Source organism: Podarcis raffonei, chromosome 10 (assembly GCF_027172205.1).
Source record: "Podarcis raffonei isolate rPodRaf1 chromosome 10, rPodRaf1.pri, whole genome shotgun sequence".
NCBI lineage: Eukaryota > Metazoa > Chordata > Lepidosauria > Squamata > Lacertidae > Podarcis > Podarcis raffonei.
The window spans coordinates 60,212,991-60,236,387 of NC_070611.1; the positions used below are offsets into that span (position 1 = coordinate 60,212,991).

Consider the following 23,397-nt stretch of genomic DNA (forward strand, 5'->3'; position numbering starts at 1 on the left):
GGGAGTTGCTGGAAGTTTTCCAAGAGGCTCAAGTCATATAGCTCTATAGTTCCTGCATTGAGGAGCGTTCAACTAGATGACCTACCAGCCTCCCTCCAACAGGGGCAGAATTTAGTAATCTTTTGTAATATGGCGTCCTGTGTGAGGCAAAAAATGTGGCACCCCCTGAATGGATATCCTCAATTTAGTGCCCACTTTGCGGAGGAACTGCCTGCACCACCCTGAATACAGAGATGCATTCCCAACTCTGTTTCTATTAAAATAATTTGCATTTTCAGCAGAAAATTTGTTGTGTTTATTGGATGCCCATAGCGGCTCCAGCACAAATTCTCTTTTTCAAAGGTGTTGTTGTGTGGCAAATATCAGGACCCTTACCACACAAAGTGGAACTGTACAGTTGTAAGCTCCTTTTGGGGTGAAACCTCATTACATTTCAAAGATATGCCTCGCTTTGATGAATTATATTCCTACTTGAAAGTTGTAATGGAGCTATGGGGTTGTGTGTACCAGTTGAATATGTGGTGCTTCAACATTACACATTGTCAGCCTCCATACAAAGATGGATTTACACTCCCTCCACTTATCTGATGTGTGACCGCAAAGATGATAAATATGAGAACAAGTCCCGAGAGCTATGCTTCGTGGTTGGCAATTTAGCATACTTGTCTTTCCCATTTACAGCAAAAAACCTTAATCTTAATGCTTCTGGGAAACCACCAAGTAAGACCTGTTGCTCCCCAGAAATAGGCATTCAGTGACATTCTGCCTCAGCACATAGAGGGTCTGATAAAGACATAATAGCTAACCGATTTTGATTTTATTTATTTAATAGCATTCGTATGCCTCCTCATAACTAAGTTCTCTGGGCAGACTGCTTTAGTTAGCAATGGTTTTGCAATTGCAGATCAAGCAAGCATATTGGTCTGGTCTCTCCTAGTACAGCAGTGACTTCTGCATTTGGATATGTTCTGAAAGTGATATATCTTCGGGAGAGGTCTAAGTTTTTGAACTATTGTACTGATGCATTTTATTAACAGGAAACGACGACTCACACCATTATAGTAACCAGGCAATTTTATTAGAAGCAATACTGTAAGAAGACAACACTTCAAATCCTTTAGAGAGAGCTACCCATGTAGCAACGAACAGACTGCACACACACCTATAACTTAGAAGTTCCCAGTGTGGTGCCAAGGCAAAGGTGTGTCCAGAAAAAAACACAGTTTTAAAACACAAAATGCATTAGAACTTGTGTCTCCCATAAAAAGTGTCAACATATTCTGTCTTTTCAGATGAGGGGAGAAACCAGGGGGAGAAGTTGGATGTTACTATTCACCTCTCTATAATTCCAGCAGCTCATATTGGCAAGGATGATTCTGCCAAATAAAGATGACACATCACTTTGTTCTTAAAAATACCTCTGCTCAGAACATATAGCATCTAGGCTGGAAAAGGTTTATAGAAGATGTGTGGAGAGGACAGATTTTTTTTTTAAAAAAAATTAATGCCAGGAAGTCTACACAAAAAGTCCACATTTTCTGTTTTGAAAAGTTTCAGGACCAGACTTAATATTCGGTTTTGAAAGGATAATCCTTGTGGTTGACACACCTATGAAAAGAAAAGAGTTAAATCAGAAGTTTGGTTTTACTTATGCCAATGCCTATTTTAGGGGAACCAGGGCAAACTGGAAGCACGGAGCACCCTAAACTCTCAAAAAGTATCTGTTTAGGCCAGTACAATTTGTGAACCAACAAGTAAAATGCTGCCTACTAGTCATACACCCAAGAAACCCCCAGTTTTTCCTGCCCCCCTAAAAGTGCAAAAAATGGGACTTGTTGAGCATCTGGAAAAACGCAAATTAGGAGGTGGGTCACAAGTTGTTAAGGCCTTGTCCAGCATCACCCCCAGCAGACACCAGCTGGGAGCATGAAAATACTTAGTACAGTGGTACCTCGGGTTAAGTACTTAATTTGTTCCGGAGGTCTGTACTTAACCTGAAACTGTTCTTAAACTGAAGCACCACTTTAGCTAATGGAGCCTCATGCTGCTGGAGCACGATTTCTGTTCTCATCCTGAAGCAAAGTTCTTAACCCGAGGTAATATTTCTGGGTTAGCGGAGTCTGTAACCTGAAGCGTATGTAACCTGAAGCATATGTAACCCGAGGTACCACTGTACTATAATGGATGTACTTGCTGTACGAGGAAGAATGTCCACAGTTTTTTGTTTTTTAAATAATTTTACAGCAGTGTCCAGAAATTGAACTTCAAATTTGAGTGCAAAATGCTGAACCTTCAAAGTACGATAAGACAATTCCACAAAGTTTACCTTTGCTGGACATTTTTGAAATTTGCAGCAAGATCATCCATTTAAAAAACCAGGACCATACTGTAGTCAGCAAACTAAACCTCAAATCTCAAAGCAGAATGCTGAATGTTCACAATTGTGGAAGAAGCCACATGAAGAAAGTATAAAGAGAGAAACCATCTACATTTTAAATGAAGAAATATGGGGAAACAGCTGGGCAAACGTTTTCAACTCTTCTCTGCCTCTGGAACTGAGAAACGATTCTTTGGCTACATTCTGATAAACCAGCTATGTCAAACAGCAGTGCTGTCATGGCAGGACTTTGGCACAAGACATCCAGGACTCCACTCAGCAGAATGAGAAGGAAGTCCCCCCAGATGCTGCAGGGATGGCTTCCTTTAACTTCTAAGCAAAGTTAAACATTACCATCTAAAGCGGAAGATCCCTGAGACACTATAAGAGGTCCGGACTGCACCACTGATCTAGCAATTAAAGCAGGCCTCGAGATTGCCCTGAGGGAAAGCTAATCAATAATGCTCCTAAAAGCGGCAGATACCTCAACAGAAAGTGGTGGTGGGGATTCTGTGGTAAAGCTTACAGGAGGACATCTTAATGAGAAAATGGCAAGAGCCTGTTTTAAAGGGGTGGTTAAACACTCAGAGCTTCCAAAATACAGCAGAGTGTGACCAAGTCAGTAGTCATGCCTACCAATGGTAAGGATAACAAACCTGTTTCACAGGTCAGGCAATTTTTAACTTTATGCTAATCATAACTGCCAATTGTCAGGAATAATTAAATGATAACCTAACCGGCTTTTTTAGCCACTGGGTGAAAACTGATTTAATGTCCTCTAATCAAGGGCCAGCATTAGCCATAATCACTATTGGCAGATTTCTGGGTTATTTGTAGTAGATCAGCAATAGATTGCAACTCCCAGTCCTCTATAGCGGTGGCTACAACTGAAAACATTCTGCCCCCACAGACTGCCCCACCTGCAAATTCAGATTCTGGAAAAGAACTGTGTGGGGGAGGAAACAGGAGCAGATTTTAGTGTCAAAGGGCCTGAAGACTTGTTTCTGATACTGATCACGAATTCATGGGCTGAGGAAATGTTTAGAATAATCTTGTACCGGCAATCTTAATGCATGTCTGCATTATATCATATCTCACAAGCTTGATGTCTGCCCACCCCAGATTAGAACAGGCTGGTCTTCATCCCTGACTGCTCCAAATGAACTGTGTAAAAGAAGGTTGGCACAAATGCCTTTTTAAAAAAATATAATTACTTTTATCATCCCCCCCCCCAAGAAGGTTGTTTCCCCAATCACCTTTTAACAATTTTGATTAAAAGCTCTTTTGATCTATTTAACCAATTTTCTAACTAAGCACTGCAGAACTGTTCTACACTGATCCTGGACATGAGAGTCCGACAATGCTGTTTATCAACCCTTTTCGATTTTTCAGACCCTGCTACTTACTGGCTAAATGCACATGCTCTCCAGTTCCTGTTGAAACTGAGAATGGTTTCTAGCTCCTGCTTAGTCAAGTCAAAGTCAAACACCTGGCAAGGAGAAAGAAAAAACAGAATTTCCAATTCATGGCAGGTTCACAAGAATTGTGGAGGTTTACATCACTTGTTTTATGCATTATTTGCATTTGTAGCCTGCCTCTTCTTCCCAAGTGTTCAATGGAGTAAATAAGCAAAAGCAAGTGTCTTCCCATTTTACCTTCACTGAAATCTTAGCCAATGGCCCATCAAACCCAGCATCCTGTTCTCACAGTGGCCAATCAGATGCCTGTGGGAAACCTGGAAGCAGGAGAGCACTCTTCTCCTGAGTGGAATACAGAAGCATCGCTGCCTCCGAAAGTGACGTTGGTCGGGTTGAGAGATGCCCAAAGCAGCCTAGTAGAGTTGGCCTCTTTTACTGGTTTTGGGGTTGGCTCCAATGAGTTGGGGAGGGCATTTGGGGCCAACTCTGAAATGGGGTGAAAGGAGGCAGTGAAGTGGTTTGTACCCTTTCTGGGGGAATGAGCTTACAGCGGTGGCAGCAAGGACTCAGACAGATAATAATAATAATAATAATAATAATAATAATAATAATAATAATAATAATAATTATTATTTATACCCCGCCCATCTGGCTGGGTCTCCCCAGCCACCCTGGGCGGCTTCCAACGAAGTATTAAAATACAGTGGTCTGTTAAACATTAAAAGCTTCCCTAAACAGGGCTGCCTTCAGATGTCTTCTAAAAGTCTGGTAGTTGTTCTTCTCTTTGACATCTGGTGGGAGGGCGTTCCACAGGGCGGGTGCCACTACTGAGAAGGCCCTCTGCCTGGTTCCCTGGAACTTGGCTTCTCGCAGTGAAGGAACCACCAGAAGGCCCTCGGCGCTGGACCTAAGTGTCTGGGCAGAACAATGGAGGTGGAGACGCTCCTTCAGGTATGACATTCCCAGCGTGTGTGTGCGCGCGAGCAGATTTCCCAGGCGCAATTACCACCCCACCCTCTCAGTTTATAGACTCTCCTCAACCTGAAACAACAGTTTCAGAAGAAGGAAACAGAATGACAGCCTTTGAGCTGTTGGTCTTTATCGCTCATTGCTGTCTTCTTTTGGTCGGCACAGACTCTCTAGACTGTTTCTCAAACTTGGGCCTCCAGCTGTTGTTGAACTACAACTCCCATCATCCATTAGGACTGCTCCTGCTAGCTAGGAATGATGTGAGTTGTAGTCTTTTGCAGCTGTTTTGCCTGGATCTTAAAACTGGAGAAGTCAGGAACTGAACCTAAGCCCTAATGTGCTCTCCCGCTGAGCCATCTGCCGGCAGATATACAGACCAAAAATAGATTATTCCCTTAATGGTAGCTGTAATTCATATGTTTATTTGCACCAGCCTTCCCCAACATGATGCCCTCCAGATGTTGATTGGGCCTATGGCCATAGATAGCAACTTTTCCCTTTTCCTGCAAGGAATCCTATTCGGAATAAAGGAATTTCCCTTAAAAAAGGGAAACGTTGACAGCTATGCCTACGGCTGCCATAATCTCCGTTCACTAGGTAACTGGAGGGCACTTGTTTGGGGTGACATATGCCATGTAGGACCCAAACCGATCCTGGTGGGAGCTGATCTTACTTTCAATCTTACCTTGAAGTTTTCTTCAATACGTGCAGGAGTAACAGATTTGGGAATCACAATTGTATTTCTTTGGATATGAAAGCGGATCAGGACCTAATGATCAAGACAAAGCCAAACCAAGTAAGTCTTCCTGTCCCAAGTCACAAATACATTAAAAATTAGATTTGCCAGGGAAAACACACACCACATGTTCTTTAGCAAAATGGCACCCCTTTCTGCAAAGTCTGGCTTCAAGTCTCAAATTCCAGAATGGAGTTTAACTGGTGAGGGATCCAAGGGTTGTGGGTCTCCCTCAGTTTTCCTAGTACACATCTGTTGCCAGAAAGTTTACATCCTTGAAATCCCCATGGCAAACGCTGGCTCCCTCGGCCTGATAGTGAGATTAGCACCGCACCCCAGTCACCTTTGACTGGACTTAACTGTCCAGGGGTCCTTTTTTATTTTTTTAACCCAATTGCAAGGAGTGACCTCCTCCTTAGCCTAGTATCTACAACTGCTAACATTTTAAATCCACATTTCAAGTAGGAGCACTGAAGAAATGAGTTTTTGATCACCACAATTTAACCTTGTATATATTCAATAGGAGGGGGTCTAGACATTGCTGAACACAGGAAGCCATCATGATTTGTGCATCTGATCTAATCACGTCTTCCTGCCAAGTTATCAGGCAGGTATTTCTGCCCACTGCCTTCTGAAAACCTTCTCTTTTTGTCAATCCACCAAGTTCTTTGCTTATGCACTCGATTCAACACATAAATCAAACACACCTGAGCTGCAGTTTTATTGTGCTTAGCAGCTATCTCTTTGATCTTGGGGTCCTCCAGGAGAGAGGGATCCTCTGGCTTGGCCCTAGGAAAAGCAACAAAAGCCAAAGGGTAATGAATGCTACTAAGATAACTCATGTTTAAAAAAAACAAAAATGCTGATCAGATGCAGAGGAACAACAACAACAACAACAACAATTTATTACAGAACAACAACTACCAGACGTTTAGAAGACATCTGAAGGCAGCCCTGTTTAGGGAAGCTTTTAATGTTTGATGTATTACAGTATTTTTTAAAAAATTTGGAAGCCGCCCAGAGTGGCTGGGGAAGCCCAGCCAGATGGGTGGGGTATAAATAATAATAATAATAATAATAATAATAATAATAATAATAATAATAATAATAATAATTATTATTATTAATTACCCCACTCATCTGGTTGGGTTTCCCCAGAGCTTCTGCACCTTTTAACAGGGAATTTCATTTAGGACTTTTATTCTCTACACTATTAGAAGTCCCATCTGCAATACAGGAATAAAGGTACAAGCTTTATACAGGGCTGTTACAAGCACATAATGCATGTGAATAGCACCATCTTTGAGTAGATGAAGGTGCTAAGCAAATGCTAAGTATAATTATGAAGCACAATTATGCATGTGGTAGGCATACAAATAAATTAATAGGCAGATTTGCTGTATTTACTTCCATCAGTGGGTCTGGCGGCCAAGAAGGCAGTTTCTGCACAGATGGCGCTCATCAACCTGGGAAGGTAGCCCATCTAAGAGAAGGAAAACTCTGGTCTCAAACCTCCACTGCCTTGTGGGATATCTTCAAGAGAAGAAAAGGCTAAGGAGTAAACCCTAAACAAATCCAGAGGGGGGGTCCCTAAAACAGTTGGATGGCACCTTGTACGCCTCCTTCCAGCAACTACTGCAGCCCAGCTGGTGCCAAACCTATTGCTCTGCTTTCCTTTGGACCACATCAGCGAGGCTGAGAGGGGGGTCTTGTTGTCTGGGCATCCCAGGACCTCCATACCCACTGCCCAGGCTTGCGCCCCAGGGAGGTCACTTCGGTGCTGCTAACACAGTGGTTTGGCTTTACCCCTGGAGGCACACCCCATTGTCTCCTGAGACAGACAGATGCCAACAACACAACTTTCATCATAGTGGATAGCTTCAAATACAAATGCTTAATATATTTGGGGCTGTTGGACCCGGGTTAGTTATCCCTTAGCCCACTTTCATTACCCATTTACTCACTAAGATGTGGAGCTCCAAACTCATGGCACATTTAGCTGAGCACTAAAAGACAACCAAACATTCTCACCATGGTCTGTCAGGGGAGCCGAGGGGGCTATACGCTGTGACAGCGATCCCTTTGGACTGACAGTAACTGATCAGTTTTTCCTGGGTAAGATACGGATGGCACTCAATCTGTAAACATAGAAGAAAACAATTTGCATTATTTGCATTCATCATTTATTTATTTATTTCATTAAAAAAAATATTCACTGCTTGTTTGTAAAAAAAAAGAAAAGGGCAGGCTGCAATAAAAACAAAACAATAGAGAAGTTTAAGATTTGCATTCAGAGATCAACTATGCATATAATAGGAAGTTTCCTGGCAGGTTTCCTGAACAGCTACTGGCAGTTGAACAGGCAAGCCATAATTTATCTGCAAACATAGTTTGGCCTCTTTAGAAAACCACATGGTAGGTTTTACTTTTTCCCCCAATGCCACAATCTCTGGTTGCTGCACTCCTGATTCTCCCCATATAGGCTTTTCTTGGACTGCAGCACTTATTTCATAGTTGGTGTGATTTTCACAGGGCCCTCATAATGTTCCCGTTTAATAGAAGACTACCAGCTTTCCCCAAGGATTTCCTCCTTCTCCAGCAGCACCTTCAAATGCCCAATTCAATTTCTCAACCACCCGAGCAAGACAGTTATGCTGGTCAAGGTTGAAGTAGAAGAACGAATTGTACAAAAACAAGGAATAAGAAATGGAATTAAGAAGAGAAATGCAATTTCAAATAAACAAAGTAATCAAGCAAGCACCAACCATGCACACATCATTTTCTCCCATTGCTATCTCAGGTCAAGCTGGCTTTCAAGGTTTTTTGAGAACCCTGGAGAAACCATTTATCAAAGGCAGTGGCGGGATGTGCATATATACCAGGAACAACAGAGTTTTTCTTGCATCTTGTTCAACATTCTGTGGGGTGTGGAGAATTGTGATCACTCCAGTCTTTACTTATTGGGGCTTAGTCTTCCTGACCAGCCAAGAAGGGTGCTGAACTATACTGGATAGAGCTGCAAAGTTGCTGTGAGTTTTATTTCTGGATTCAACTGCTTTATTAAGTAGGCATAATGGCAACTTCCCAAAAAACTCATGCATGAGTTTTGCATGTATATTTTTTAATCAGTTCACAGCCAGGCCCCTGTAGGATACCATGTTCAGGCAGTATCCAGAAATTCAGCTTCTTGTTTGAAGGAAGAAGCACACTGGTGAGGCTTCTGTGCAGACTTATGAATCTAGCAGAACACACAGACTATATTTAGGATGCAACAGGATCCCTGTGCATCCTTGTCTCTGTCACACGATACCTTGGTCTCAGTATGCACTGCTCTTTGGGGCTTAATTTCATGCTCACTTAGCATAAATAACATACCCACTCACTCCATTCCAACCATCCTTTTGTCCGCCCACCACAAAGCTAAGAGTTCAGATGCAAAATCTGAAAAGTTACCATTTAAAAAAACAAAAACGACTCCACAGGGGGAAGTTCAGACAATTATTTTGACTGAGCAATTTCCAACGGAGGGGAGGACACCATAGCAGGTGTTGATTCGTGGTAATTAATTCAGCCAGTTAATTTTCAGTGCCAGCTGAAAACCTCCTGCCTCCAAGCCTTTGAGGCTGATAAGAGTGTAAAGCAAGGGACAAGCTCTTGCATACTTTAAGTCTCCATGATTTCTGATAGGGGAAAGTTTTGTGTGTTCTTAACTCTATCCTCAACGTCTTCATCTTTTTTGAAAAGTGTTGTGAGGCGCTTTTTTTTTGTTACAATCACGTGGCGTATAATTTTCATGAAATAAGTAAATAAATATAATCAACATGTTTCCCCAATCCCAGGCGTGGTGCTGCAGGGAAACAGACTCAAATCTAAGTTCAGCTATGAAATGACACCTCATAGACATCGGCCAATTTCACAGGGCTGCTGTGAGATCAAAGATTCCAGCACTGGAAATGACTATGGACAAGATATGATGTGGAATAAGAAAAGTAGAATAGCCATAAATTCAGAATTTCCTTACAAGCACTGAAATCTGCCCATCTTCTTTTTTTAATTCCAGTGTCTTCTTGCTGCTGTGAAATGATCAACCCTTCATAATCCCCTAAAAAGCTTCTGTTTACATTCCTGGGCATCCTACCTGATTATTTGCAGGCTTGTACTTCAACCCGGGCTTGTTCAAGATTCTCTCAAGCTGATCGTGGTTGAAATTGGAAACTCCAATAGACTTCACCAATCCAGCATCCACCAGCTCCTCCATTGCCTGGGGGGTGGGTGGGTGGACAAATGAAGACCAAATATTGCATAAACATGTTGCAAACATAAATCTCCCCACTGTCCTTAGGAATTCCTCCTGACCTGACTTTGGAAAGCTGTCACACTTTTGAGCCTGCTAAGCTCTCGTCTAATGAGATAACACCTTCAAAACTATCATATGCACCTCTCTGTGAACAGAAAGGGAATTTGGAAATGGGGAACTCCAGACCAAAAAACCAGTACAGTTATACCCTGGGTTAAAGTTGCTTCAGGTTGAGCATTTTCGGGTCGCGCTCCGTGGCGACCCAGAAGTAACGGAACATGTTACTTCCAGGTTTTGCCGCTCGTGCAGATGCTCAAAATGATGTCACGCGCATGCGCAGAAGCGGCAAATTGCGACCCGTGCATTCGCAGACACGGGTTGCTTTCTCTTCAGGATCCGGAACGGATCCCGTTCACATCCAGAGGTACCACTGTACCACATAGAAATAACTATTTGGTCAGGGAGGTGGGAGCACATGTGTGTGGTGGTGTTTGGGGATGACTACTCCCCACTGGTAGTGGCGGAGGAAGGGGGTCCGGTGGGGGCGGTTTACCCCGGGTGTCATCTGGGAGGGGGGTGACATTCGTTGTGCTGCCCACCCGCGACTCCCAAGCCTACCCTGAACCGTTGGGGGAAGGCGGGGAGCTGCGCCGCTGTGCCGGTGGCCTTCCCCCTTCGTTTTGACAGCTTGGGAGTTGGGGGAGTCTTGGGAGTCACAGGTGGGCGGCACGCCATTGCCCTGCACTCCCGGCTGGAGGAGGCAGGCAGGGGAGAGGACGGGAAGGAGCCAAGTGAGCAAACAATGGAGGCGGGTAGGAAGGGGAAAGGAAGGAAGTGGGATGGGTGGGTGCGCCTTTCATTCTGCCTGGAAGGTGAGTGCCTACAGCTGGACTATCAAGTGGATTTAAAGGGTCACTTCGGGGGCGGCGCTGCAAACGCAGAAGGGATCTTGCAATACAGACCTACTGGATTTAATAACGCTCCTAAGTGAAGGCATGCCTATATCTGACTGAAGCCGCCCAAAGGTTAATATTTTCTATATTCAAGGCAGATTAATTCCCTAAGCACAAGGGGCGCGTACTGAAAATTGGAATTTCATACTCCCTTGTAAGAAATTGCAGAACCACGGCTGGCTGCACCATTTTAACATGTGATCTCTCTCTCTCTCTCTCTCACACACACACACACACACACACAGAGAGAGAGAGAGAGAGAGAGAGAGACAAGAACACAGTTTATGGGGCAAGTTTAGACATGTGTTGGGGACCTGGAAGGAGAGAAACAAAAGCTCCCTCAACTCAGGACCCAAACCCTGGAACGCACAGGAGAGATGGGGTGTGAGGGAAGCAATGGATGCAGCCGGCACTTAAAAAGGGAATAAAATAGTTGCTGTCTTTCTCTCTATCTGGGCTGGCTCCCTGCCTGTTACGTTACATGTGGGGAAACCCACGTGGGGTTCCTCTCTGTGTAAAGTCTTCAAGCTGTGTAGGGCGGCTGAGTGGAATGAAGCATGCAGACTCCGGAGGCCCCGTGGTGCGCCCCACTCTAGCCCCTATGGGCGGCTCACCCCACCCCTGGCCACGCTGCCCCAGGTGCCTGAGCAGCTTCCTCTGGTGATGCCCACTGGTTCTGTTGCACATGGCATCTAGTCTGGCATGGCCACAACGGTGAAGGAGAACTCAGTACATATTTTTAAGTAAATTTGCTTTCACACATAAATCTGCAAATATCCTACCAAAGTCAAGAGCAGGGCTGGGGAACCTTTTTCAGCCCAAGATCCACGCTCCTTTTTAAGGAACCTTCCAGGATGCAAGACCAGAAGCAAAAGTGGCCAGAGCACTGAATGAATATTAGCTTTGTACAGTAGGCTTGTTTCTACAAACTCCTCTCTCCATCTTCCATACAGAGATGCAAAGAGGCACCATCAGAGTTCAACACATTCAAGTTGGGCAAAACCATGCAAGAGTGCAGGCCAATGAGATAAGATGTGTGCCTGGCATAAGAAGAGTCCGGGGGCGGGCGGGGAACGGGACAGAAAAAGGGGCTTAGAGGGCCACATCTGGCTCCTTGGTCGAGGTTTGCAAACCCTAGTCAAGAGGGAACTTTCTATGGTATTTGCAACTATGCACAGCCAATTCCATGTAAAATCTGGGCCACATCTGGCTCCCTGGTCGAGGTTTGCAAACCCTAGTCAAGAGGGACCTTTCTATGGTATTTGCAACTATGCACAGCCAATTCCATGTAAAATCTTGAGCTTTACTTAGTGAAGAAGCCCTCCAAGGAACTGATATATAGCACAACTTAAGCCAACAGAAACTGCCATAAATAGCTGCAATCTATGCAAAAGGTGAATGCAAGAAATTGCACACAGAACAAAGAGAAACCTTTAACTGCAGCGGAACATACTTCCCAGGTGTCCTCAATCTTCGTGTTACTGGGTATTACCATGCCTGTTTCATCAGATGGGAAGAGGTCATCGCCAACCTGTCAAATGCAAAGCAAGAACATAAGAGGGGTTTGCTTTTGAGTAGATGAGGCTGTCTTGTGCAGAGTCAGACAACTGGCTTTTCCCAGTCCCCAATATAATATTAATAATAAATAATAATAATTTTTATTTATATCCCGCCCTCCCCAGCCGAAGCCAGGCTCAGAGCGGCTAACAACAGTAAAATGATAAAACATTCTAAAATCATTTCATTCTAAAATTAATTCAAATCAGATTAATGGCAACCATTGGGCTAGAGTTCTGTGAGGATTGCCAAAGGTGGGAGTCAGGCTGTGCCCTGGGCAAAGGCCTGGTGGAACAGCTCTGTCTTGCAGGACCTGTGGAAAGATGTCAAGTCCCGCAGGGCCCTAGTCTCTTGTGACAGAGCGTTCCACCAGATCGGAGCCACAGCCGAAAAAGCCCTGGCTCTGGTTGAGGCCAGCCTAACCTCTCTGTGGCCTGGGACCCCCAAGATGTTTTTGTTTGAAGACCGTAAGGTCCTCCGTGGGACATACGAGAAGAGGTAGTCCCGTAGGTACGAGGGTCCTAGGTCTTATAGGACTTTGACAGGATGTGCCTGAAATTTAACTTAGGACCTTGTGAACAAAGGAATATGCTTTGTACCAAGCCAGACATATTCCTGCCCCAGTTTTGGGGAGCAGCATCCTGGCAACGATACAACTGGTGTCCACTATCTGGAAACAACTGAAAATGTTTGTGTTCAGACCAACTTTCTCAGCTGGAAGAACAGGTCTCTTGCATGGGTCCCTACTTTTTATTGTTTTGATTTAAATGATGTAATTTGCAGTGTTGTTTTCAGCCATTTTGATATATTTGTGTGTGTTGCCTAGAGGTAAGGATAGAAACTGATAGACAGACAGACAGACAAGAATACCTTGAATCCCACAGGCCAGTGAATAAGGTAGAGGTCTAGGTACTCCAGCTTCAAGGCTTTAAGAGTTGCTTTACAGGCACCCTTCACCAAGGCTTTCTCGTGGAATGTGCACCACAGCTGGGAGAGGGGTGGGAAGAGGAAGAATAGCAAGAACACAGGTTAATTCACCAGATTACATCTATTCCACAATGTGTTTTTCTTTTTAAAATAATAATATTTCATGAAAGCTTTTTCATAATACAATAGGATAAAAGAAACTAAACTAAATAAAAACAAATACAGAGGGGGTGGGGATGGAAACAAGAGTTCTCTTTCAAAAACCCTTGTCTCACACAAAAAGTGTGGCCCCTCCCAGGTCTCAAGTGGGGACCTTCATAGAATCAGGCAATTGCAGAGTTGGAAAGGACGCTGAGGATCTTTTCTTTCTTCTCCCAGTCTCTCATCCTGGGAGAGGTCTCCTCTTCCCTGCCTCTCACTCAGAGTACCTTCCACCACAATGTTATCTCCCCCCCCCCCGAAGAAAATAGGTCTATCACATGAACTGATGGAAATGGCTCCCTGCAATCTTGCAGGGCTGGGGAAGCAGTGGCCCTCCAGAGGTGACTAAAATGCAACTCCTACCATCCCTTAGCACTGAGCACACAACGGTTCCTTCACAACACAAAATTCACTCCTGGTTTCCCCTAGTTCCTTTGTTTCAGCAACCTAGTCTTTTTTTTATGGTGGCTGTGAAGTTGTTGCTATTGCTGAACAACTAAGAGTCAGAAATTCTTGGTAATGCCCTGCACATCGCTCAGAGATCGATCAACAGAACCTGATCCACCTTCTGTTCACCTCTGCTCTAAAGGGTCGGACTTTCGGCTTGGGGTGGGGGGTTATTAAAGGTAAAGGGACCCCTGACCATTAGGACCAGTAGTCATGGCCGACTCTGGGGTTGCGGCGCTCATCTCGCTTTATTGGTCGAGGGAGCCGGCGTACATGTGGCCAGCATGACTAAGCCGCTTCTGGCGAACCAGAGCAGCGCACTGAAACGCCATTTACCTTCCCGCCAGAGCGGTACCTGTTTATCTACTTGCACTTTGACGTGCTTTCGAACTGCTAGGTTGGCAGGAGCAGGGACCGAGCAACAGGAGCTCACTCCATTGCGAGGATTCGAACCGCCGATCTTCTGATTGGCAAGTCCTAGGCTCTGTGGTTTAACCCACAGCGCCACCCACGTCCCTTGGGGGGTTATTAGACCTAGCTTTATCTTTGGAAGCCCAACCATCTTTCATCAGCTGGGGCTGGCATACTGGCTCTGGTCTCTCCTAGCCTGGCCAGTTACTCACATCCATGAGAACGTCCCTCCCTGCTACACTTCGTTGGATGGCCATCTGTCACGGATGCTTTAGTTGAGATTACTGTACTGTGGGGGGGTTGACCTAGATGACCCTTGGGGTCTTTTCCAACTCTACAGTCCTATGATTCTACGAAAACATAGGTTACAACCTGGACTGTGTGTATGGGATAGATCTCACCAGTCCTGAACAAACGGCACTGATTCCTCATCTATTCCCAAACCAAATGCTAGGTGCTTGTCTTAACATTCAAAGCCCTAAATAGCTTATTGACCAGGATAACTCAGGAAGCACCTCCTCTCGCTGGAACCTGCCAAGGTAAGAAGCTCCCCTGTGGATACGTCATATATGCATTGTCCATTAAATATCTGGAAAGTGGCCCATTGGGCCCTTCTCTCTGGGGACAGTCAGCATCAAGGAAAAAAGAAAGTTTAGGAGTACATTACAAATCTTGTTGCAACCCACTTTTCAAAGCCCAGCAGGTGGGAAAGTGGGGTATAAATGTATATACCTTACTGACAATGAAAAGGTCCTCACGCTTTACAACACCGGCCTTGATTTTCTCCTGGATTCCACTGCCAACCTCTTCTTCATTTTGGTACACATAGGCACAGTCTATGTGGCGATATCCCACATCAATGGCTTTCTTCACAGCCTCTGCTACTTTCCCTGGTGGGGACTGAACAACAGAGAAATCCTGTTCAAGCATCCCATTAACTTACTACACCTTCCTCTTTGCTCCACAATCCTGCACTCTGGGCCTAGCACAGACATAATACTTAAAACATGAGCAGCAGCCACCATGGTTGGTCACCATAGACTTGGTAAAGATCCTAAACCAGAGGTGGGAAACCTTTTTCTTTTGCCGTGGTGGGCCAGATCTGACTTAGTATAAAGACAGCTCCTTGCGTTCTACCTTTCTTCTGCAGGCAAATTACAAAGCAGCCTTGTCCTGCTCGCAGAATCTTATATTCGCATCAAAGGCTAATATTGGGAGCAAGTGGGATAGTTTGAGTGAGTGGCAGACAAAAGCAATGGAAGCAGGTAATGTGAATTGGGCAAAGACATCTCTGGCGTGTTCAGCAATGTAAAAAATGGAACCTGAAACACACAGGCATGTGTGTGAGGGAGAAGAAATGACCTCGCTGCCCCTTTAAGCTGCTAACGTGTAAATAGTCATTATCACTATCGGTTTCTTTATATACAGTGGTACCTCGTGTTATATACGCTTCAGGTTACATACGCTTCAGGTTACAGACTCCGCTAACCCAGAAATAGTACCTCGGGTTAAGAACTTTACTTCAGGATGAGAACAGAAATCGTGCAGCGGTGGCGCAGTGGCAGCGGGAGGCCCCATTAGCTAAAGTGGTGCTTCAGGTTAAGAACAGCTTCAGGTTAAGAATGGACCTCCGGAACCAATTAAGTTCTCAATCCAAGGTACCACTGTACTTATAAATTTAAAGTTTGCTTTATATTTACTCCAGGAATGCAGTGCTCACAGGAATGTAGGAAGTTGCCCTAGGCCAGAAGGAGCCAATGTGGTGCCCTCCAGGCAATGATGGACTACAATTCCCATCAGCACTGACCATCAGCCATGGGGGATGGAGCTGATAGGAGTTGTAGTCCAACATCAGCCCCAAGAACAAGAACAGTTTCAGGTTAAGAACGGACCTCCGGAACGAATTAAGTACTTAACCCAAGATACCACTGTAATACAATTTTCTACATATTCAGTTGTGCTCAAAGCGGCTCACATAAAAAGCAGTCTAAATAGTACAGTGGCTATATAATAAAAGGTATAATATCACTACAATATAACACTTAAAAAAACCCGTACCAACGGTTAACAGTTCATTTAACAAACCTGAAAAGGCAAGCGAGCGTATAGCTTATCAATTTTACAGTCGTCTTAGTCGTGTTCGACTGTCCGTGACCCCATGAACCAGAGGATGCCTTGGAAACTCTTGCTTTCTTCTCAAAGCTTCTCGTTTTTTATGTCCATGGAGTTTTCTTAGCAAAATACTGGAGTGCTTTGCAGCTTATCAATAGGCACAACTGAAAATACTTAGCATCATAATGTTGGATTGGGACCATGAGGGTCATCTAGTCCCAACCGCCTGCAATGAAGGAATATTTTGCCCAATATGGGGCTCAAACCCACAGCCCTGAGATTAAGAGTCTCATGCTCTACCGACTAAGCCATCTCAGTTACTAGTGTCATCAGTTTTGGGGCAGCTGTTGGATGTAACATTACTGGATATGCTTTTATCTGTGCCCCAGGCAATGAATGTAATCAAAATGGCATTCGGCTGCCCCAATTATATTTTCAGGCGTGTGCTTTTCTTTCCTCCCTCAGATGCAAGGCATGCCACAGGAAGACTTGGGAGCCTGTGAGAAGTCCAGACCCTCAAGGGCTTGCTGGAACTAGTAGACCAGGAGATGGATCTGGCTATCCCTCAAAGCATCTAGCAAAATAGCAAATGGCAAATAAATTTGTAGGCCCGTTGCATTAAGGATGTCTAGACGCCACCAATATTAAAGGCCAAAGGCTGCAGTGTTTATTAGATTGAAGAATTAGGAGAAGGGAAGCTTGTTTGAGACGGATGGGTCCCTACAGCCAGAGATCCTGCTTGACTGACTCTGTGTCACTGCTAATCATCGGCAGAGTGAATTGCCCAACGTTTATTGGATTGCACCGAGACCTCTAGCTTACTGAAATGAACAAACTGCCAACAAAAGGTTGTGTATTGGGGTGGTGGGGAATAATTTTCAGGATGAGACATTGACATATTGTCTACGTGGTGAACATAGAAAACTGGCAGTCTTCCAGTGAGCTGCAAGGCCAGTCCAAGGTATTAGCACTAGTGTACAAGGTCCTGAATGACTGGCGATCAAAGTACCTAGAAGAGCACCTCTCTCAAAATAATCTCTGGCCCAATGATTGGCAGGAAAGAGCCAGTCCATGCCACCGAGTGCTGCCTGGCTGGGGCAGCCCTCTGACAGGGCCTTCCTGGTGGTGGTTCTCCGCTGGTGGAACAAAATTCCTGGTGAGGTGTGTCTGTCCCACTCTTTATTAACATTCAGGAGGAATTTAAATACATTCCTGTTCACCTATACATTTGATGGATGAAAGATAGTATCTGGCAACCTTGAAATTATTAATTATGAGGGTATGTGGCTATTTTTGAACACTTTTAGATGTTCTTATCTTTAATGTTTTTACTACTTTGTTGGCTCCTTTTCGAAGGAATGGCAGGAAATATATTTTAATAATAATCATGCAGCCACTGAATTCACGTGTGGCAAGTGCACAGCCCCAGAACCTCTCTGGTTCTCATAAGCTTTCTTCTATTTATTTTTGTTGGCACTGACTGTTCCACACTAAATACAAGTTATTGCATATATTATTAGCAAACTTTGTTCTGAGGGCTGCTCCTTCTGCAGTTGAAGTGGCATTATCTACACACAAGAGGAAGGCAGCAACAGGCTACAAAATCTGCTTAGGTACAAAAGAATCTTAAGAAATAAAGATCTACAGGCAATCCAAAAAACGTTGTTCTTTCCACGGTTGTTTTTAATTAAAGTAACACATGCTTTTGAGAATTATCTGTAAGTTTTACTCATCTGCTCACTTAGGAAAGCATTTCTGGCTTTGCGTTTTCACACTATGCCCTCAGAATATTTAGAGGGATGCTACAGGAAAATTTGGTAGTACCAAATTTTTTGGTACCCAAGCAGCAGAAGATCTATACATTATGTACTATTTTGCTCTCTGTATTCTGAACCAAGAACTAAGTTTATCCTTGATTTGCTAAGTAAGAGACGTGATGCGGCTGATCAAGTGATCACCTATTTGTTGTCTGGTTTCGACAAATTTGTGGAGGACAAATTTGTGAGGTTCGCAGTTGCTGCCCCAAAATTGAGGATAATGTGGACTGTAAAGATTTAATTGGGAATGGAATATAAAAAAACTATTAGTATCATGTTTGTGTGAGTGTATGTGATTGTGTTTTAATGCTATATTTATGTATATACTGTAAAGGACGTATATTCTTTTTTCCAGTGGTTGATATGACCATGATGGTCGAAACAACAACAAAAAGTAAACACACTTCAGAAACAAAAATCCTTTTGGGTGGGGTGGGGTGGACCAAAAACAGGTTCAGTCTGAGGAAGAGGTGGAAGAGAGAAAGCTTGCATCAGCCTGTCCATCAAGTTCTCAATAGAGGGTGTGTGGCTTGCTGCAGAGTCAAATGGAAGCTTCATTTAAAGTCTCCAGCACCCTTGGGAATGAAATCGCTCTTTGTTACCTTTCTAAGCACACCTCCTGAAAGATAATGCAGTAGAGCTTGCGGGGGCCAAGAAGCAAATTAGCAAGGCCTGACTGGCAGAAAGCTATAGCTCCTGATTGCTCAGAGCTCTCAGAAGAAGCTTGTGAGGAAAAAATGGTTCCTGGGGCCTAAAAGGTGGGGAACCTCCAAGCAGCTCAGATAATAAAAAGTACTGAGTAGAGGTGAGCTTGCCCAGTGCAAAGCTCATCCTCTTTGCCAGCTTCCTTCAACCTGGGTCCTTCCAGATGTTTTGTGCCCAGGGCTGATGGGAGCTGCCGTCCAAAATATCTGGAGGACATCAGGATGGAGAAGGCTGAACTATGCTAAGCCTCTGATTAGCCAAAACAGACTGAACTGCAAGGTTGGCTTCCAGAAATTCACCAGCACATTATGTCTTTTTGTCCCATGAGAACATCATCCTTTTAAGTCGACCCTTAGGATTATCTTCAAACTACTGGAAAAGAAAAACAAGCAAACCAACAATGCCGTTTTCCACTTTTTCCTCATTAAAATAAAATGGCCCTCTACAAAACAGAAGTTGCGGCTGCTCCTTGTCAGAAAAGGAAGTTATTTCTCTACAACACAGATCTGGAATAAGATTAAAGACGCCCAAAGAATACAACATGTAAGCACACGCAGTTTCCTTGTTGCATTTTCTCTACAAACTTTGCCAGCTGCTTCTTCAGATTCCCCCCCCCCCACCGCCGTTTATCTTACTCGCTTCAAATTTAAGTGGAGCCTGCAGCTACACTTAGTGGTTGGGTTTTGCAGTTAAGAGTGTTGGACTAGGACCTGGGTTCAAATCCCCAATCTGCCATGAAACTCACTGGGTGAACTTGGTGGTCCATTCACATTCTCTCAGCCTAACCTTATGAGGATTAAATGGGGAGGAGGAGAAGAACCACACGTACTACCTTGAGCTCAGTGGAGAAGCAAAATATGTATGTTATAATAAATAAGATAGCTGCTTTTGTGAAGTGTTCCAATAGGCCATACCTTCCAGCATACTCCATTTCTACCCAGTTTTCTGTCCCCAACTCAGCATTTCATGGACATTGAGGACACTCTGTCCTCATTAAAAATCAATGATCATTACATTCGTCTTCCCAGGCGGTTCCCCATCCCTCTGTCCCCTTAGGGATTTGTTCTTAAGCATTTTCTGCAAATCTCTAGGTTTTCCAATGTCTTTTGATACCTCCCGCCCCCTGAGCATGGGTAGGGCTGTTTTGGCTACATGAGCCAAGGCACTCGCCTCGGGACATTGAAATCCGAGGAAGCGATACTTGCGGCATCTCTCTTTCAAGCTGCAAAAACGCCTTCCCCTTTTAAGAAAAAAAATGTGTGTTTTCATTTTTTTAAGAAATAAAAATAAATGTTTTCTTACACAGCTTAAACCCTAAAAATGGCATTAGCAAAGCTTGGGAGACAAAAAGAAACTTCACTGTTTTTACAAATAGTTTCCTTCAGGCAGGCAATAAAATCTAGCAGGATGAGAACTTTCTCTGCCACTCCTTGAAAGAGACTCATTGAACTGAATAGAACTTCCAACTAAGCGTGCATAAAATAATTCTGCATTACTGCCAAAAATTTCCCCAGTGAAGCTTCTTTACCTTCAACTGCTGCACAATCTTCAAAAATTCGGAAGGCAAATATTTCCCCCCAGCAGCCAGTGAAGACAAAAGCAATCTTCCTGCAGAATTTTTATGACACATATAAAACACTTAAGGGCCAAACAGGAAAAAAAGGAGTTGGTAAATGTGCACTTCACCCCTATTAGTTCCATAAAGTGTTTTTTGGGGGGGAGGGGCTTACTGCCAAATTATAGAGTTTAAGAGCAGCAGCCCTGGGCATGAAGGTACATCAGAATTATTGACATTAGAATTTATTTTTTTTAATGTTACGGTGGTAATGGAGGAAAACTATCAGAAAGCAGTCTTAAACAAAGTTGAAATCAGTTACAGTATATAAAATAGGCCAAACCATTTCCAGAAACCCATTTTATAAACTAGTTTCACACTAACCCTGACCCATATTTTTTATTCCAGTAATGTCCCTGCCCCTCTCCCCACAAAAAATATCCAGGCAGCACAGCACAAGGAATTTTATTCATGCAATTTACTAATCTTAACAATGGGCTTGTTTCAAGGAAAGAGGAAGGAATGTTATATAACAGCTGCTTGCATTTCACAGAATAAGGAATTGCTCCGCTCTCTATACCACCAAAAAGACAAATTAAGCAAAATCTGCAAAATATATTAAAGGGGATACGGAGACCAGAGCGTCCCGAGAGGCAGATCTGATCAAAGGCAAACCGGAAAAAGCAGAAATAAAGTAAAAACTGCAAAAGCAGCGAACGTGCACCCTATTTTGGGGCGTGCAAAACGAAGCGAAAGCGAAGCTTTTAATTACTTTGGATGCTGCCAGACGCAATGGAAAGCTTTGTCCGAGGGGAGGAAAAAGATCGCCCAGCAAGCATGAACTGGGAGGTGGCGGCAGCGGCAGAGGCAGCAGCAGGGTGGGCAGATGGAAGATGCCATCGGCCTCAAGAGACCCGCTTATCATCCCTCTTTCTTGACACGACAAACACCCACCTTCCAAGTGCCCAGGCCCAGAATGGGCATCTTCGCTTTGGTGCACAGCTCCACGTATTTGGCCATGATTTCCCGGGCGCCGAGGGGCGAGCGAAATGCCACGCTAGGCCGAGAAGCAACGCTGCGTAAAGCGAGCTGGAAGCGCAGCGCAGCCGCCTCCAAAGCAGGCGCATTTAATGGGCTCTAGCCACGCCCCGGCAGGCGCTCGTCGCCCAGAGGGGGCTGGAGGAAAAACGTCGAGACATTTCATGTTTGGGGGTTGCTCCCTCCCGCCAACAGGCCCGCGCCTCCTCCTTGTGCGCTGCGCAGCCCAGCGCCTTTGGATTCGGAAGGGAGCGCCGCTGATCCCCATAAAACAAGCGCGCGTAAAATTGCACAGGAAAAAGTTGGAGAGGGGGGTGGTAAATGTGGCTTGCGGTTTATTAGACCCTCTTTGAGTGTTAGATCTGGACTTTTTCGCGGCGATCGCCGGGAGGAGCAGCTTTGCGCCTCCCCATCCAGCCGCAGCGCATCATCCTTGCCCCAGATAGTCGGGCCGGCTGTCTATGAAAGGGACCCGACGCCGGCCCAAGCGGGGTCAGGAAAACGCAGCTGCTTTGGGAAGAGAGGGAGTTGGGGGGCGCGGGAGCTGGGCTTGATCTGGGCGAAGGAGTCGCGGCCTCAGCAGCAGCAGCCGGTTGGAAAGGATAAGGCGGAGCAGGCGCTTGCCCCGGGGCGCGCAAAAAGGGAGGCTTAGGTGGCCGACAAAGGTCCGTATAGTTAAAGCTCTGGTTTTCCCAGTAGTGATGTATGGAAGTGAGAGCTGGACCATAAAGGCGGCTGATTGCCGAAGAATTGATGCTTTTGAATTATGGTGCTGGAGGAGACTCTTGAGAGTCCCATGGACTGCAAGAAGATCAAACCTCTCCATTCTTAAGGAAATCAGCCCTGAGTGCTCACTGGAAGGACAGATCGTGAAGCTGAGGCTCCAATACTTCATGAGTCACCTCATGAGAAGAGAAGACTCCCTGGAAAAGACCCTGACGTTGGGAAAGATGGAGGGCACAAGGAGAAGGGACGACAGAGGACGAGATGGTTGGACGGTGTTCAGTGGAAGACAGGAGTGCCTGGCGTGCTCTGGTCCATGGGGTCACGAAGAGTCGGACACGACTAAACGACTAAACAACAACAACAGGTGGCAAGGAGGTCTCCTTGCGAAGGGAGCCGAAACAGAGTCAGGCCCGCCTGGGGACGTGGGGGACAAGGCCCAGTTCTCACTGGTCCCGAGGGAAGTGCTAGGCGAAGCAAGCCAGCTTCTTACAGTGGGACGGGAAAGGGGTCAGGGCTGCACCAAGGCATTTTGGCACCTGAGGCGAAGTACAACCAGGGGAGAATGAGGGAGGGAAGCTCTGCATCAGGAACAAGAAGAGAATAAAGATCTACATCAGGAACAGGGGGGGCGAAGGCGAAATCAAATCAACCTTGCAGGATGGTTGGAGTGGGGATCAAGAGCCATGCGGAGAGGGAAGGAGTTTGTTTTGAATTACACTAGGCAGGTGCAGAGCCCAGAAGACCCCAGAGTGGTCCCTAGGGGTGAGAGGAGACTTAAACAGCAGAAATCCAAAGAGGCAACGCCTATCTGCAAGCCTCAACTATTTCCTGTTTTTGTTTGTTACAGCCAGGAGATCTAGCCTTGGGGGTGGGTGGGGGTGTACACTCCATTCTCCGTACGTATGAATTTAGGGTTAGTCTGCTAGGTAGGGAAGTATCTTCACTCCAACTGCTATTTTCCTTTTTTCCATTCCAGGTTTTAAATATTTTTAGGCAATAAAGCTTTGAACCTTCATTTTTGGCCTGGTTATTTGTCCTTATATTTCCTCTCAAAGGAAAACCCAATGTGTGGGGTGGCCTTTCATCCTGGTACCCTTTCATTCCCTGTGCAAAGGGGTCAGCAAACTTTTTCAGCAGGTGGCCGGTCCACT

General features: G+C 44.9%; 1 protein-coding gene across 2 annotated transcripts; it reads right to left on the reverse strand.

The window, feature by feature from the left end:
* Window positions 1-1,056: 1,056 nt before the first annotated feature.
* LOC128422028 (aldo-keto reductase family 1 member B1-like) lies at window positions 1,057-21,570 on the reverse strand. 2 transcript variants are annotated; one of them, XM_053405480.1, is made up of 10 exons: window positions 21,437-21,570; window positions 15,026-15,193; window positions 13,178-13,294; window positions 12,204-12,281; window positions 9,639-9,761; window positions 7,532-7,638; window positions 6,208-6,289; window positions 5,450-5,533; window positions 3,784-3,866; window positions 1,057-1,608 (listed from the first exon to the last, which is right to left on the reverse strand). In XM_053405480.1, exons 1-10 carry the CDS (start codon window positions 21,500-21,502, stop codon window positions 1,566-1,568), a joined length of 951 nt encoding a protein of 316 aa, XP_053261455.1. In that variant the 5' UTR covers window positions 21,503-21,570; the 3' UTR covers window positions 1,057-1,565. The 2 variants fall into 2 exon arrangements, with proteins under 2 accessions (XP_053261455.1, XP_053261456.1); XM_053405481.1 differs by lacking the exon at window positions 21,437-21,570 and adding an exon at window positions 21,255-21,430.
* Window positions 21,571-23,397: the final 1,827 nt, after the last annotated feature.